Source organism: Amphiura filiformis, chromosome 1 (assembly GCF_039555335.1).
Source record: "Amphiura filiformis chromosome 1, Afil_fr2py, whole genome shotgun sequence".
Taxonomy (NCBI): domain Eukaryota; kingdom Metazoa; phylum Echinodermata; class Ophiuroidea; order Amphilepidida; family Amphiuridae; genus Amphiura; species Amphiura filiformis.
Genome location: NC_092628.1, coordinates 45,958,322 through 45,975,704, shown reverse-complemented (window position 1 = coordinate 45,975,704; position 17,383 = coordinate 45,958,322). Strand labels below are relative to the sequence as shown.

The window sequence follows — 17,383 nt, the reverse complement described above, 5'->3', positions numbered from 1 at the left end:
CATATAAATGGATTGCAAACACCTGCCGTTATTTCATGATTATTATTTCAGTATCGATATGATATGAACGTTATCAGATATATTTTCTTGTCAATGTGAGTGTATAAATCATTTCGATACGTCGGAAATGGTTTCAATATTTCATATACATATTTATGATCAGGCAGATGCATTATGTCGTGGAGATTTGTAACACATTTTGAAGAGCATGTATTATAACTTAAGTGTGTGTTACTTCATTCTTGTATGCAATGATTATTTATTATTCGGTAATAAGCCAAATGAATCAGTACTTGGTGTGTAAAATTATGTATGAGATATATTGGGCGCGATAACAACAATTACAACATTACAAAATACCAGTTCCGCTGCAAATATTTATACAGCACACTGTTTTTGTTAGTTTTCCAAACGACCTATTTTATTGGAACTTTGGGTCGTATTCAGGGCACAATTTGTCAAGCAACCGGTTAGATTAATTTCCACAATTTTTAATGCAAACAGAACAGACGAAGAAGCCCCTGGTTAAGCATTGGGTTTCACTGTTTGCATGGCATTACTAGCAGTTCAGATGGTTTAGCAATAATCAGGCTGCAAATACTTGTAGATACCAGTGTAGATGAAGAAGCCTCCGGTCAAGCATTGGGTTTCACTGTTTGCATGGCATTACTAGCAGTTCAGATGGTTTAGCAATATAATCAGGCTGCAAATACTTGTAGATACCAGTGTATAGATGTCATATATAAAAACACCATTGAACAAAATGTTTAATTTTATTCAAGTTCGGATCTGGCTCGTGTAGCAATTCTGGCGATTCACAATACGATGCGCCGCCAGCGGTTGCTCTTTCCACTTTCCAGTCCAATTTTTGACCTTCAGGGTCGACATCGCCGTTCTAGCCACCATTGGATTTTCATGTTAGTGTGATAAGAATAATGTTGAAAACAGCTCCATGAAGGATTCCGTGTGATCAATATTATAATGGTAAATTACTGTTTTACTACGCATTCGCGCGTAACATCATTATATTGATATTTAAACACGCAATGACATTATGTTCCTGTTGTGTGTAGTATTCGTTTTGCGCGGGCCTTCGATGTGGACATTTTCCCATTACGCACGACGTATTTTGACCTCTCCCCCAGTAAACGCTGGAGGCGCATCGAATTATGAATCGACCGAATTATTATGAATGTTTGAATGTAGTTGTGGTACAAACACATAATGATGTGTTGGCTATTCCATTTCTAATCTGCTCCCCCTCGTTGGCGATCTACAAAAAAAATCGCATGCACCCGTCTTATAGGTGTATTTAGTGTCATATTTCTTGCAATGTTACCAACATTTTAGGGCTGAATTTCGAGTAGAATTCTCATTGCCGACAATCGTCAAATCTCAAGGGTTTTTGTCGACAATTGTTCCATGCTTGTCGACAATCGGGAAAATTGCTTTGTCGACAATATTGTCGACAACAGCCTAACACAATTGTGACGTTTCATACAGGACACACAAATACCAAACCACACCCGATATTTCTTTTATATTAATTTTATTATGCAAGATATCAGCGAGTTACTTAATAAAGCAACTCTTAACACATTATTGGTATATATATATTATATATATACCGCATTAAATAGACAACACTTTATGCAACATAGTTCTGAGTGACCCTCCTCTTATTTGTCACAGTCCCGGGTTCACAGTCCACAGCTTTAAGTAAATGGTTTTCTACGTCTTACCACACCAAATTATTTTCTGAATTATAACAACCAAATTTAAATGCACTCCCCCTTTTTTTCTTACGCAGGACCGAACCTCAACTTAAAACTGAAGTTTACAACACAATAATTATGTATTATGTTACAAACTGATAAAAGTAAAAATCTATTTTCAAGGGTTAGGGTCAAATATTTGGGGCATGGATTGGAAAGTTGGAACGATAAATGGAATGATTCTGTAAAGCGGTGGAGGTCCCATTAAATACGTGTCTCATCGTAACAAATGAATTCTATAAGACTGGATATGACCTCTTACATTTACTTCATTACATAATAAACGTGGACTACATTGCAGCCCACAATGATTAAATTGGAAGGAAGCTAGCAAAATTTTACTGTGTTTTGCAATAAGTACGAAATCGTGCATAGGGGCATACAAAAATTATAATTTAACTCAGTTTTCGGTGTCTTGCTTAACGAGTTTGTAGCATAAATGTCGTTTGGCTAAAAAAGTTTGTTTCCTGTAGGTGACCTAAAATCCAATTTTTTTTTTCATTATTATTTGTAGAGTAAGGATGCATGATAACACATGCCTCATTTATGGTACCGTATTTATTGTCAAAACAGTTCAACCCGTAAACGTTCGCCTAATGGCGCTATGGGCTGCCTTGACATAACTGGAAATTTAGGCACAATCTAAAAGTGCCCTCCTGTAAAAACCCAGCAGCAAATAAGGGTACGTACCCTTAATTCTGGTTAAGAACTTTCTTATTAACTAAAGACAGCTACCACTTATTTTCACCTTGTATATTCGAAACAAAATACAGATATATCATAATTAGAACCAGCAGACACAATCTACAACGTTAAGCTAGGATTTAAGACCTCATTCGTTGAAATCGGTTAAGAAATAAAGAAACGGTAATCCAAAATCCCAAGGAAGATGCAAATTCAAAAGTTGCAGATTGCTCCATTTGATCATAAACATCTACTGTCTATAATTTGATGCTCTACTGATTTCTCGAACAAGCTTTCAATTGATTAATCATTAAAATGCAACTTTTGATGTCCTGGGTTTTCGATCACCGTTTCTTTAATTCTCAACCGATATCAACAAACGAGGTCTTAAAGGATAATGGTATTGGCTGCTGGTTTTAATTGTGGCATAATTATACGTCTTTGTTTGGATAATACAGGGGTGAACATAATTGGTACCTAGATTCTTTTGCTGTCTATATATCCATAGAACTGTTTCATCACGTTGAGTGCAGTGCATTTCGATGTGCTCTGAAAAATGTTTAGTGTAAATAAAAATACTGACGTTCATTAATTGTACTTGTTATTGTATACATATTAAAAACGTATCTCTCAAGTTAAAATAACATGATTGGAAATCGTTTACTGTATTCTTACTTGTCATACTTGTAAAATGGCGAACTCTTACCGTGTTCCTAATCACGTTTATCAATTAGGTTGACATTATACAATGTACATAGTTTTCAATTACCATTTTGCTCCTTATGAATAGGGTTAAGCAACATTCCTGTTGGCCCTAAGTGTATAAAAAAGTACCGTTGTTTGTTTTTGAGTTGCACAATGATATTTGTCTACACTATAGACAATAAAATATGGTAACAACTCTTTACTGCTTGGGTTGTTGTGCACCCTGTCTGAATATAGAAGACATTTTCCAAACAAATAAACAAACATAAAAACTATATGCAGCAAATAATATACTTGCTTATGCACTTGCTTATGAGATTTTCAAGTTCATTTGTATTAACTACCAGTGCACATCGCAACATTTTAATCTGTTTTAACCAACCAATCCAGACTTACTTTTGCCCTGGGACTTTTGCATTCATAGATGCAGAGTTCACTGCAGTTCGTCCTGTTTCAACAGATTTGACGTCAATTTGATGAGATTCAAGTGCGCCGATTGGTTATAGTAGCTAAGATGACATCAAATTTACATCGTTCACGTATCGCGGCACGTGCGAAAAGGTAATTCAGCCTACTGCACTCACACAATTATCATCAAATTATGCAGTTCCTGTACTTCTGCCAAGGACAGTCTACATTACAAATGCAATTTGAACGAACCTTTGCCTTAAGTCATACACAGAAGTTAACCTAAACATCGTTTGATATTCAAGTGGCTGACAATGATGCCATTTAAATAACCCTGCGTGCATGATAAATATTTATAACACGACATTCTTACACACAAAATTAAACATAAGGGAAACAACACACATACTATATATTAAACATGTTAAGATAAAAACAAATTATCATCTGGCAGCAGCATCAACCCTGATCGAAGTAGCAAGAAACATTATTTTGTGTCCCATGTTTACATTAGCACAAAGTAAAACAGCTTGCATGCTGTAGTTTTAGTGCTGTAGTTGCGTGCTTACATCGTTGATCCGATTTTTATTTTCAAAAATCACATTTTTAATGCGGCAGAAGCAATTTACAGCTTATAAGAAATGTTCCAAATTATATAATTTTAATAGTTATTGGGATCTTGAGGTATATTGAAAAGTGCAGATTTGTAATATGTTATCGGTTACTTTTAGTCCATTGCTGAAATTCTAATGCAATTTCATTGGAACATCCTATATCCCGGTCCTATGTAAGGTATCATACCACATTTTTTCACACCAAAACGAACCACCGAAGCACGCAACCCTGCAAACACTAAATGTTTTACAGAAACGGTTAAATGTCGGGTTATATAAAGGGTATAATAACATCAAAATACCATTTGTGAAAAGTTGATGCCAAACTTATACCATAATGAAATGTTTGCCAGAGTTTCTTTCATATTAAACGTTTTAAAAATGTTTTCATGACCTTTACATAACCCGACATTTAAATGTAATCAAACCATATTGTCTATAACGTTTTAAAACATTTGCTGCAAACGTTCACCAAAAACTCACATGAAACTACATTTTAGCGAACATGTATTTAAATAAATAATCAATTCGTTATGAACTGGTTCTGTATTGGCTTTCAAGATACTGTCAGATACTAGTAATCAGCCAAATGTTATACAACATTAATAAATGTCAAAGGCATTGTAAGTACTTGGAAGTATTCATTCCTAATATTTGTTGTACATAACAAAACATAAACAAGTACACTTGGGAAAAGGAAATATATTACATGCATACATGGCAAAGGAGGCTTTCAAAATAATACTGCATTCGTTACCTGTTTCCATTGATTACCCCTCTCTCCACGTGGGTGTCGACTGCAGACGACAATTTTCAATTTTTATTTTAAATTCAAAAATTTCAGAATTGTAAATTGTCATAACCATATTTGGAATCGGCATGAAAAATGCATTAAAACGAGTACAAACAAGCCTAGTATTGGTGACTTAGTTCTTGAGATATTTTGAGTACATTATCTCAAAACATGATGTTTTATCGCTGTGTCAGGCTTTTCGATGCTCGGGATGCAATGACAGAAGAATGAAAAGTCAATTTCGACGCATGTTCGTTCCCTCGTGCATCCTTTGCAAGATTGTACAGACATTCTATTGTACAGAAAATCTTAAATGACAAATTTAAGATTGAACTTTTCCTATCTTTTCAAAATCTGACTTTGATTAGGTTGTGTGCTTGGATTTATTGACACTTATTGGTTACTCAGACCATCATGACCATTGCGCCATTCTTCTAATACCTTCTGACCGATACCAATCTTCAATATTGACTTTAAAATCTTTGATATTAAAAACAAGAACGTCTACTAAATCAATACATATAATATATTGAAGTTGAGTTGGAGTTGGAGCAAATCAATATACATGTATTCAGAACAATTATGGCCTATTCTCAAATATCACATCCCTGACGCCAAGTTAGAATTGGACACGCCAAAACAGCGCATATAAATATGTCTCAATTATCATGATTATTTCAACATTCGGATAAGTTTTTAAATGTCAATGTCAACAATTGGACACGTTTATCAATGTCAATGATGGGTTTTGCATAATTTAAGCAGCCTTACTGAAAAAGAAACGCCGCTTACTATAGTTGAAGTACTTCATGGCGTTTATCTACTCATGGCCTGCACGGTGGCTCTGAAAAGGTCAGGAAATTATCAAGTTGTGAGCAATGTGTCACCATTGTTTATACCAGTAGTTAATAATGTTTTTTTCAGGGGCAGCCTATCAATATACCGTAAAGGACGCCGAATGGCGCTATGGGCTCCCTTAACACAAGTGGAATTTTAGGCACAACTTAAAAGTGCCCTCCCGTAAAATTCCCAACAGCAAATAAGGGCACAGAACTTCAATTCTTGTTGGAATTTCAGAGGAGGGAGCTCTCTATTTGCACATGAAATTTACCTCAAGCAAAGGAGCCAAAGTGAGCCATTATACGGTATTTGCTTCTGAGCAGTTGATGTTCAAACCCTGCGAACATATTAAGAGTTACTGACAGTACTCGCGCACTTGGCGTTGGCGCCAAGTTAGCGCCAACGCTATATATAATTATACGATATTATGTTGGCCTAGTAATCTTAAGTACAATCTGTTACACACACGGTTTAAAAGGCGTCAACCATTACCAAGGATAAAAAAGTCTTTGTAATTACAAGAAAATAATGTACACAATAATTATATTACACTTTACAATGCATGATTTGTTTTAGTTTCACACTCTTTATACATTAAGTTAAGTCATTCGGTTCAAAGACATCCTTGAACACATAATGTGTTCTGTGAGGCTAACCCAAACACACTAATAGATGCATAAAGTTGTATTTTATTCCATTAATACGGCTGTTGAATCATGTACTCTATTACATTTAAAAGAAAAGAATGAAATCATATTTGAGGGTGATCTGAGAGAACAATTGTAAAAAACTGAAAGTTTCAATCTTTGAAGTTGCGAACGCGAACTTCATCAATTTCATGTTGGAAAGTGATATATTGCCAGGTGGTGGTCCACTCTTTTCGTAGTGACAAGGCAGATGATTTCACAAATGATGGATTTCACTCTTTCATCACTTTTAAATAATATGATTAAGCGCATAACACTACTCTATACTCTCGATTATAGTTATGATTTGAAGAGTAGATTCAATGTTTTAATACAGTACTGAACCAAATGTTGTCCTTAAACATGTTAAAGATTTAACTCGTTATCATGATTATACAGCTTACATTTTCCCCTAAAATGCATCATGAAAATAGCAATTGGGCTCCTCTGCTTTCATGGGGGTAAATGTCATGTGCAAATAGAGATCGCCCTCTTCTGAAATAGTAAACATGAATTAAGGTTCTGTGTCCTTATTTGCTGGTGGGAATTTTACGGAAGGGCACTTATAGGTTGTGCCTAAAATTCCACTTATGTAAAGGGAGCCCATGGCGCCATTAGGCGAACTTTTACGGTATTATAGCAAGGATAGCGTGCATGAATCATCTGGTCAAATCCCGGGTCAAATTAATGATTTTTAGAATGATCAATTTTAAACAAAATTACAGTTTTCGCGTGCTATTTTTTTCGTCCAAACGGTTTTGACGAAATACATGTTACCTCCGTGATGCATTTCGGGAATACAATATAATATTGCCTATCGAAATTTTGTGTTAAATGTTAGGCCTAAGGGTAACTTTCAACGGTGGATATATGTGCCATGTTGAGACTCGTGAACGTTAGCTTATAACGACTGGAGGGCGACAAGGCAGCGAGCAGAATCCTGGACAACTATCCAATTACTACCACACGGAATAAAGCAATTCTATTGTGGTAACTTGGTAGCAATTGGATAGTTGTCCGAGATTCGGCTTTCTGCGGCGACACGTGCGTGATAAAGAAAACAAACCTAATACCACAGTGCTATAATACGGTATATCCAGTATGATTTCTGTATTACTGTATGTATTATTATTATTACTGTATTATTTCAATATCATTACCGTTAACTAAATTTCACATGTACACAGCAAAGAAACCTTTTAATTTGTTCTGGCTGTGTATTATCATTACTGTATTTAATATAATTGTGTATTATTATTACTGTATTATTAATCATTACCGTTAATTAACTAAATTTCACATGTATACAGCTAATAAACCTTGTAAATCGTCCTGGCTGACGTGTAACCACAACTTTAAATGTTCGATATCCACTTTCTTTTCCACGACGCACCATTTGCCAATCCTTAACATTTGTATACCCAGTGTAAAACACGATACACGATAATGGTTATAATACCGATTTTATGTCAAGATTTGGCAATATGTCTACATAATTGTTTCTCACAGCCTCAAAATTGATTGAAATAGCTCCTTAGTTATAACACGATTTTATAATATGCCGCCATGACAATTCATAAAACGTGTCCCAGGACACGTATAAAGAATGTCTGTCTGAGCACTACCTGCCGATCTAACATTGCCACTGATTGGTTAATTACATGATATCTTAACTTTAATCACCAATCAGAATGGAGCTTTGCAAATAATTCACCCCGTGTTTTTGTGGTGAAATTATTCTAACAATGTTGCTGATTGGTCCAATTGATACTGAAAACATCTTTTTGGCCAATCGGCAGGTAATTCTCATGGGGTTAAAACATTACCAGCTTGTTGGAAGTTCATCTCAAACTTTTGACCACATATTTTGTATAAACTTGGGAAAGAATCTCAAAGCAGCGGACACATTCATATTTCAACTCTAAATGAGAATTACGTAATATTTAAACACACACACGCACACAAAATAAACAATGAAGAAAGAATATGCTGTACAAACAATATGAAATATTATGGAACAAAACGAATAAAATGGTAAATATTTTACTATTGATATTTTGCTTTTTACTATTACCAAGGCCACTCGTTATTTTGCTTGCAATGTGCCTAGAAACCTGATTAAATCAATTCAAATATTCATTGTAACGTTCCACTTCCTTGCACAAACCTGACCATCCGGTAATGCAAACACACCAACTATCAATGTAAATAAGAATGTTTTCACTAGTTCCAGTTCAATTTTGCTCCGCAAATGTGGACCAATGTGGACATAACTAATGAAAATTTAACATAAGAAAATACTGTTTCAGACTGCATATCATTTAACTATTGATAATAATCAAGTCATGTCAGGGAGGAGGGATTCAACGTGGTTCTATAAAACAGTGGATAATTATTTTAAAGTTTTATATGAATGCTTAAGCAATGATGAGCCCATGTTTTGATTTTCCAAAGGCGATATTTGTTGAAAATAAAAGTGAGCAAGTCCTATGCAATTAAAATCTCTCTTGATTACATGCAATAATAACTGTAGGAGATGTATATAATGTATACTATTGTGTAATACAGTACAGGGTGTATCAAAATAAAGTAAACAGTTTAAAAAATACCACTAGATTTAAATGTATGAGGTAGTGCCATAGTTGACAGTTGAATCAACAGATTGTCCTCTCATAACTGTAAAATCACTGGCTTGTAACCATTTATAATAAGGACTCAGTGGTTCAAAGGTTTTCACAAGTCCTCCTGCAGACCTTGATGAACTCCTGAGACACAAAAGTTGATATCCCTCATAACCCGCAGCTCATAACTTAGTCATAAGACGTGGTGTGAATGCCATGTTGAGGAGAGCTGATATCTACATCTGCATGATGGCCAGGTGAAAGACTACAAGACTGTCAATTATTGTAAACAAAGTGGTTAAAGATGTAATTTTCATGTTACTACTCGTAGTCGGCTCGGAAAAATAGCCACAAAAAGTCCATATTAATGGTCATACGCTAGTGATTTTACAGCTATGGGAGGACAAGATGTTGATTCAACTGTCAACAATGGCATTTTGACCAAATACCGCATACTTTGTAATCTAGTAGTATATTTAAAACTGTATACTTTATTAAGATACACCCTGTATATTCAATTCTTAAATTATTTTTTCACCCTACCCCTACGTGGATTGAACAATATCGGTTTACAATGGACCCAACACGTGTCTTTAAAACATGCGCACAAAACATGCATATCAAACAGTCGGCGACTTTCGCACATATAAATAAAAATAGAGATTATTATAGAAAATATCTATAGAAAGACATAATTTGGGGTGGTTTCCTATTGTGTTGTATTCAGCCCGTTGTCGTTGTGGCACAAGATGCCACTGTGGTATTCAAAATTACAATAAGAAATATCTTATACAAGATCCTTATAGTACATCATACAGCCAATAAAATATTGTTTTTACTCATTTTCGCATATAAAAGGGCTTCAATAAAAGTGTACAAATAACATGTATGTCAACAGAGTTAAACTAAAAAACAATATTCCTTTAAGACGTAGTCCATTAAACGTCTGCTATTTGACCCTGTTTAAAATATAACACGTTGGACGTTTAGTATTACGCGAATTTTTGAAAAGGAATTTTGCATTTTAATTTATATCTATTTCCTACATGTTATCCCCACACCTACACCCATTCTTTACACGCCCATAGATTTACTCAGAAACGCACTTACATTTACTCGAGGCTGTCATATCATTTATACAAAAAATACTGTCACACAAAACATATTTACTGAAAAATATACATGATGTCAAACGCTTTACATAAAACAATAAACAACTAATTAAATATTTTAATTAGTAACAAATCACATATACTTGTGGTATAAAAAAGATCATTTTCACCAAGCACCATTATCATAAATTGGCCGGTTTCTTCACCACTACCGGCACTTTTCTTCTGACGATAACCTTCTTGACGATTCGTTTCACAACACGCCTCACACCGTGTTTCACAACAGTATTGTTTAATGTTCCATTCTTTTTCGCCTCATAAAAACGTTTTAGGAATGGTGTTTCTAGTGAAGTACGATTGCCCATTGCTTCAGTAATATTCCAAGATGGATAATGGAACGTGATGTTGAATTTGCTTGCCCATCGAGCGAACACAGCTTTCTCAGTAATAAATAAATGTCCCGATGTTAGTCTTTCTTCGCTTATTTTGTAATATTCACACTCTTTCTTATCATTTGGTTCGTAGTAATGGTAAGGGGTGGTATCATTCGGATGTTTTCTGAAAAGAGAATATTGTATAAAATAATATAAGTTAAAATTGATGTATCAACCTGTGAGCCAGTTAAAAAATGTTTTTTACCGATATTTAACTGTTAACTAAATGAGGTATGACCGAATTGTTTTATTTGGTTAGTGTGACGGTGCAAGAGGCACAATTTACATATTTATATTATAACGACATGATAATGTGATAATAAATATGTAAGTTGTGCGTCTTACATTATCTGCCTAATCATACCGTAACATTCATCTCACATCTCATAAGCTAAAAAGTTAACTATCTTGCTTAAAGCTGGCCATACCATCATCGTTGCTATTTACATCATGACTTTATCATCAGTATCAAATGTGATTACCAGCATAAATTCTAGCAACTTCAATACAAATTTAACCAGAACAAAACAAAATGTAATTTTCCATCCAATCAAAACTATACATGCAGGTATCTGACGATATGGCGACTCCTCTATCTGCTTTCACATAGATGACATACGATATGAGATTTCTAATTGGATTGGATAAAATGACAAGAAGCTATAAAAATCTGCTATTTTAATGCACGTAGTTTGCATGCTCGCAACTTGATATAATTTCACCTATAATAAAAAGCACGGGGCGATGGTTAAAATATTCACTACCTGATATCTTATAGAAATTGGTTTATAGCCTGCGATGAGCGAAAATAAGGATTGCATTCCTTAACGTATTCTAGTAGTTATTTGATATTTCTTTAAGGTGCATAAAAACCTGATACACTAACAACCAGCACCTGTTTTTAAGGGTACTTACAAACAATGGTTTTCCTCCACCAGCCCATATACATTAATTTTGTCGCAAACATCTATGGCAAATAGCATAGTCATCCACCCTGTTGATAACCAGGTTTTGGCTTCACGCCTGATAAAGAAACAAACAAACCATATAACTAGGTTAATGGAATAAAATAAATCGGAAAAAGCACTACAAATAAATGTAATATTGATGTATTCATATCGATTTCTTTTCCTTCATTTTAAAACATCTCATATGACGAAAATTTGATTTCCTTGTTGCATAGAATCAAATCATGCCATCGTCAAAAATTGAAATTGGCAAGGAAACAAACAAGGACACAAAACAAACATAAAACCACATTAATGACATACTATCATACAAGAGAAATATTCACACTCCACCCCTAGCATACCAAAACAAATTTTAATGTGAAAGCTACGATTTGATTTAGTTCTGAAAATATCCCCAAGGTCAGGCAAGATTTCATCTGACATATCAATTGATTTTGCTATTATGTTTGTCTATCTCAATCATACGAATTTATTTTTTCCATCGGTTACTCATTGTCACTATTCTTAGTAATTTCATTCGAAGCAAAACTGAACCTATAGTGCTTTACTATAGGCGTGTTTGTAGCAATTTCATACCAATTCTAAACTAATGTCTCGAAACGACGACGGGCTATACACTTTACAGAAAGCTATCTTATTATTTATCCTACGAATCAAATTATGTACTTAGTATTTATGCATTCTCATATGAATTTCTTATTCAGTCGTTTTTGTCTTTTCAGAATTATATGAAAATATATCGGCCAAATTCATCTGTCTATGGAGAACTAAGATCATCAAGATGAAGGCATTTCGATAAAGAAATGTTATTCTGCGTCTGATGTATATTTATATAGTGTATTTCACTCTGCTGATATCAAGTAACAGATACAACACATTGAAGTTTGATGCAAACATATTCGGTTTTCAATGATAATTTTACCGCACTTGATGTATATATGTAAGCTTATGTATATTTTTTGCAGTTGATATAGTTAACTTTACGTGTGATTTTGCTCGTCTGTTAATATTGCTAACTTTGTATGTGTTACCTGTATTTTGAAGAGCTTGTTTCCAAACCATGTTAAGTCCACAACTTAACAATCACAATTATTTTGACAAGTTTGACATTAGCAACAATCCAATGCACAGTAACAATACTCAGTGTGCATCCATCTACTGTTTTCTTTGTAATGGTGAATCCAACTGAAATTACTATACCTATAGCATCACAACCCATTGCAATATCGCACAGGTAAATCAGAAGCATGTGTTTGTGGACTTAACATGGTTTGGAACCAAGCTCTTCAAACCAAAGTGAAACACTTTAGGTATTCCCCACCTTGGTACGAATGGTGAGTATATAAATGACAGTCATAATAGCTCACAATGATATATTCATATATTGGTGCCGATGATCATGAATCATCCAATATAGGTATAAAGACAGTTACATTTTGACGACACGGCGTTGCTTTCAAAGGCCCAATACCAGCCGACATCTTCAGATAACCGACTCGGAGTAATTCGTCACGTGAGAGACGGTCATCAACTATCGCACGCATGGGATCAGGCATTTGAAGGAATCGATCACCGTCTCTCGCGTGACCCATCAATTCAAGATAGTTGTCTGAGGATGTCCAATGGTATAGTATAGAGGTTATCCACTTCACTCATGTGTGACTTCTAACAAAAGGTACTGGTTCCCGAAGTATTCCCCGTTCAAACCAATTCAATGCACGACCTCGGGAGTTACCTGCATGACTTTGGCGGGCTATTTTGAAACAGTCATGGTTGCACATGCAGTTACTTCTTTTGAAAGTCTTAAACAAGGTATCAGTCGCTGATAGGATATACAGCTTATAGAACACGGATAACCTCTATTCGGTGTCACGTTGTCACAAAAATACCAAGTTCCAGTATGATTTGCTTTAATTTGAATTCGTGTTAGTATGCCTATTTATTCTAATACGCAAACACACATGTGCATATAGTGACTGTTGGCATATAATGTCGTGTGGAATTTGTTTTGTCAAAAAATACCCCTATTATGTGGAATTTGTTCTGTCAAAACATTCCCTTATCTACTTTGTACCATATTATGTATTACATGTCAACGTATAATAACTATAACGCCGGAATATAAGATGAGTGAGAAATTTCAGATGAACTACAAACACATTTGCTGTTTAAACAAAAACCGTTCATATGTACCATGACATGTTTCCATGCCAACCAATTTGATACGGGATGACAAATTGCCGTTTTCTCCACAGACACAATGAGATCAATATGGCCGCAATTCAAAGAATGTTTGGAACAATTTCATTTTGCAATGTTATTAATATGTTAAATTACCGTTCGACAATAGTTATAAAAATTATTATTATATTTATATTATTACTAAATCATTATTACAATACTAATTTCTTAGAGGAGACATCAGACTACATTTGTTCTGAGATGTCATAAATTTCAGAAAAGAAAAGCACGAGCATCACGAGAAACGATATAATGCTTTCATTTTTTTCTGACTTGAAAACAAATTAACGGCTACAAACATCTTGCTTGTTTCCGTTTACAACCGTGACATATCATGCATGGTTTTGGATCGCAAATCACGTTTCGCACTTTTCTTCTTACATCAGAAAAAAAGGAACGTGGTTTGAATGGGGAACATTAATGAAATGTGTTTGTCAAGAATAGAGTATCACCTGCTCTGCCAGCAACGTTCCCCAGAATGGAGATCCATTTTAATACTCATATATATTAGCCTATATTCTAACCAAAGGTCGGTCTTTGTTTCCCATTTAACTTAGTTCAAATAGTGTGCATATTAGTAGATGTATGCACAGAAACATGACGTTAAAAATGATAGTTAACCTGTAATAAAGGTAATTATGAGCATCATTTATTTTTAAATTATTAACTCAATCATATGTGATACTGATAAAGGCCGATTCTGACAAAGTACGACGCCGCGATAGGCCAGGCCCATTTCCTCCACTATGGTTACCGTGGGACAAATCAAACGCATTTAATCAATCGTCTTTATGAAACGGGCCCATAACAGCAGCCTGAAGGGGCTTGCTATCGGCACATATTTGTTAATAGTTTGGGGAATCCACACTCCAATAAAACCTTGGGGTTAGGCCCGTATTTCGCTCTTTTTAACCCACCCAGAAAATTCCTGGTGCCACTACTGCGTGGCGGTTTCTTTTAAAATATTTGTTTTCTCTGTAAGTATTGTTTTAGATTTGCTATTTGCATCAGCGCACTATATATATCAGAGCTTGCGACTTCTAGAATTTAAAGTTAGCTTCATTACACACCACGAATAATAACGCCAGCATACCCCGCGAGCAACTTCTATTGCGGCAATATGACATTGTCATAGCGTTGTTTTCTATTAACTCGGGCAAATGTAGCCTACGCAAAAACAAGACAGAGGCGGTGGATTCGTTTTATTGTCACTCTTGGGCGAATCAGCATACGTTATTTGCTTCGATATGTAGCACATTTAACCTTTTATTAACTCCCTGATAGCTATATTAAACATGCAAGTTTGGTGATGTTAGGAACTGGGTGGATGTGGAATACACTTCAGCCAAAGCAGAAAGATGTCTATTACCTAGCGAATAACCCTTAGAAATAGTTTTGGCAAGATTGACTCAAAAGGCGAACCATAATCATGATAAAAAGTTATAAATATATGCTATATTTTGCAATGCGTCAATTTCTAAAATAACGTAAGCTGTCAAAACCAGGGTATCAGAAACGAAAATGGTTCTGCTACGAGACAGCAGCTTAAAACGGCGTGTTTGAAGATTGATAATCTTGTCTAAAAACACATTAACTAACTTGGACATGTCAGTACACTAATGTACGTAACGTATTATGTCATGCATCTCTTCAAGTGTTTTAATCTTAAGGCTAAGGCAAGATAAATTAACCTCAAGCATTCTATGTTCTTCTGACATAATCTTTGGAAGGAAAAACCACTCTTATTTGGGAGTACTTGAGGCAATTATTTCTTGAAGATATAGGGCACGTCACTAGTAGTCTTGTTTGCTATATTAAATTTGGTTTGAAAGTTTAAGGAAAGATATAAGTGATGTTGCTATGTGTCGTTCTGAATTATTTACACCATGTATTAAATGAAGACTAAAAGAGTGTATGAAGATTGTTTGTAATCTGTTGTCACAAACAAGTTTTCATGTCTGATGTTGCTGAAGTGTGAATTCGTTAGTTGGAGATGATGTGACGACTACCAAATTCAGAATGCATCGTATATTTTGGCCTATACGAATCATTTTGACCTTTCTCTCAACTTATGATCGTATTCAAGACTGTTTTCAGCTTCATTTGATATATTTATCCACTTTTTATTCATCAACTATGCCCGGGAACCATGCCAACTCGTCCTCAACTAAACACTTACACTACCCGTCCCTCACACTAAATCGCCATAACCAAATCGTTCACGTACAATTCCATTTCATTCCAAAACTCTAATGTCTTACTTAAAAAAGTTCCAAAAGGATTCTTAAGTGAACTCCAGGGATTACCCTTGCACTTGAACCCTCATAAATGATTCCTGAAAATTCAAGAACCATTTGGAGAACAATTACAAGTCCTGCAACCTCTTTAGAGAACAATAAATGTTCCATAGATTGAATTAAAGTTTTAACTTCAACACTACACTACACTATTTTTTTCGCTCACCTGGAACGTTTTCACTAGCTCGACTAGCGTCTTCAGCAGATGGTGATGCTGTGATGATATCGTGTCTACAGTATCCCGACTGTAGACAAGATATCATCACAGCATCACCATCTGCTGAAGACGCAAGTCGAGCTAGTGAAAACGTTCCAGGTGAGTGAAACAATAGTGTAGTGTTGAAGTTAAAACTTAAATTCATTTTATCTACCACTACGTATAAATATCCGCTCGTATAGTTCCATAGATTGCTTAATGATCCTTTGATGGTTCTCCTAGACGGACTAAAGAACCATTTTGAAACTTTTTTTTTTAGGATTCGTCTACTTTCATCTGATCTCAATACAAATAAATAATACAACTATCGTTCATGACACCACTATCGGCTCTCTCCCTTATCCATGACGTTTTGACTCACCTTGTCAACCCTGTTTCCGTGTGGAATAAGTTCTCAACCAGCCTCATCTTGGATGGTGACAGCAAGAAGAAGTTGGTATCTGGAAATACTTTGGACAAATTCTTGGTGGATAAGTAGTACTTATCTTTGAGTTTATTAATGTGTACATTATATAGCCACGGTACAATAACAGTTTCAGCCCTCGTTGTCTCATTTATAAATATCTCCTGTTGGAATTCTTTACTAGTATTCAAAACTTTCATGTTCACGTGACCTATAACTCGAACTGTGGTTCGTTTACCGACATCTTCTTCAAAGCCATCGGTCTGCGCAGAGTTCATGCGTATAACGCATTGCGCACGGTCTATTTCATCACCTACAGATTGGTTAAGAAGATGGCCGGAGCTGGACACGACAGCACATTGTCGACAACGCAATCGTAGTCGCTGAAAGAAAAAGAAACCAACACGACATTAGTCAAACCTTATCTTTTTCATCTGAGTATTCAACATGTGTAACATGCCACTTAGACAGCATCGGCATATTCAGACTTTTCAATCAAAGAGTATCTTTGTTTCAATAGAATTGTATTAGGACAAATATTATCCACACATTTCTGCAACTTCGTTTTTATTAAAAAATATG

The 17,383-nt window shown here is 35.1% G+C and overlaps 1 protein-coding gene across 3 annotated transcripts in view; it reads right to left on the bottom strand.

Annotated features, from left to right (window-relative positions):
- Window positions 1–1,532: 1,532 nt before the first annotated feature.
- LOC140147717 (uncharacterized) overlaps window positions 1,533–17,383 on the bottom strand; it is a 130,745-nt gene continuing 114,894 nt past the window's right edge. For all 3 annotated transcript variants that reach the window (XM_072169480.1, XM_072169487.1, XM_072169493.1), the window contains 3 exons: window positions 16,760–17,184; window positions 11,588–11,695; window positions 1,533–10,796 (listed from right to left, as the gene is read on the bottom strand). In XM_072169480.1, the coding sequence (XP_072025581.1) occupies window positions 10,421–10,796; window positions 11,588–11,695; window positions 16,760–17,184 (909 nt within the window). In that variant the 3' untranslated portion in view covers window positions 1,533–10,420. The remainder of the gene's footprint in view (window positions 10,797–11,587; window positions 11,696–16,759; window positions 17,185–17,383) is intronic.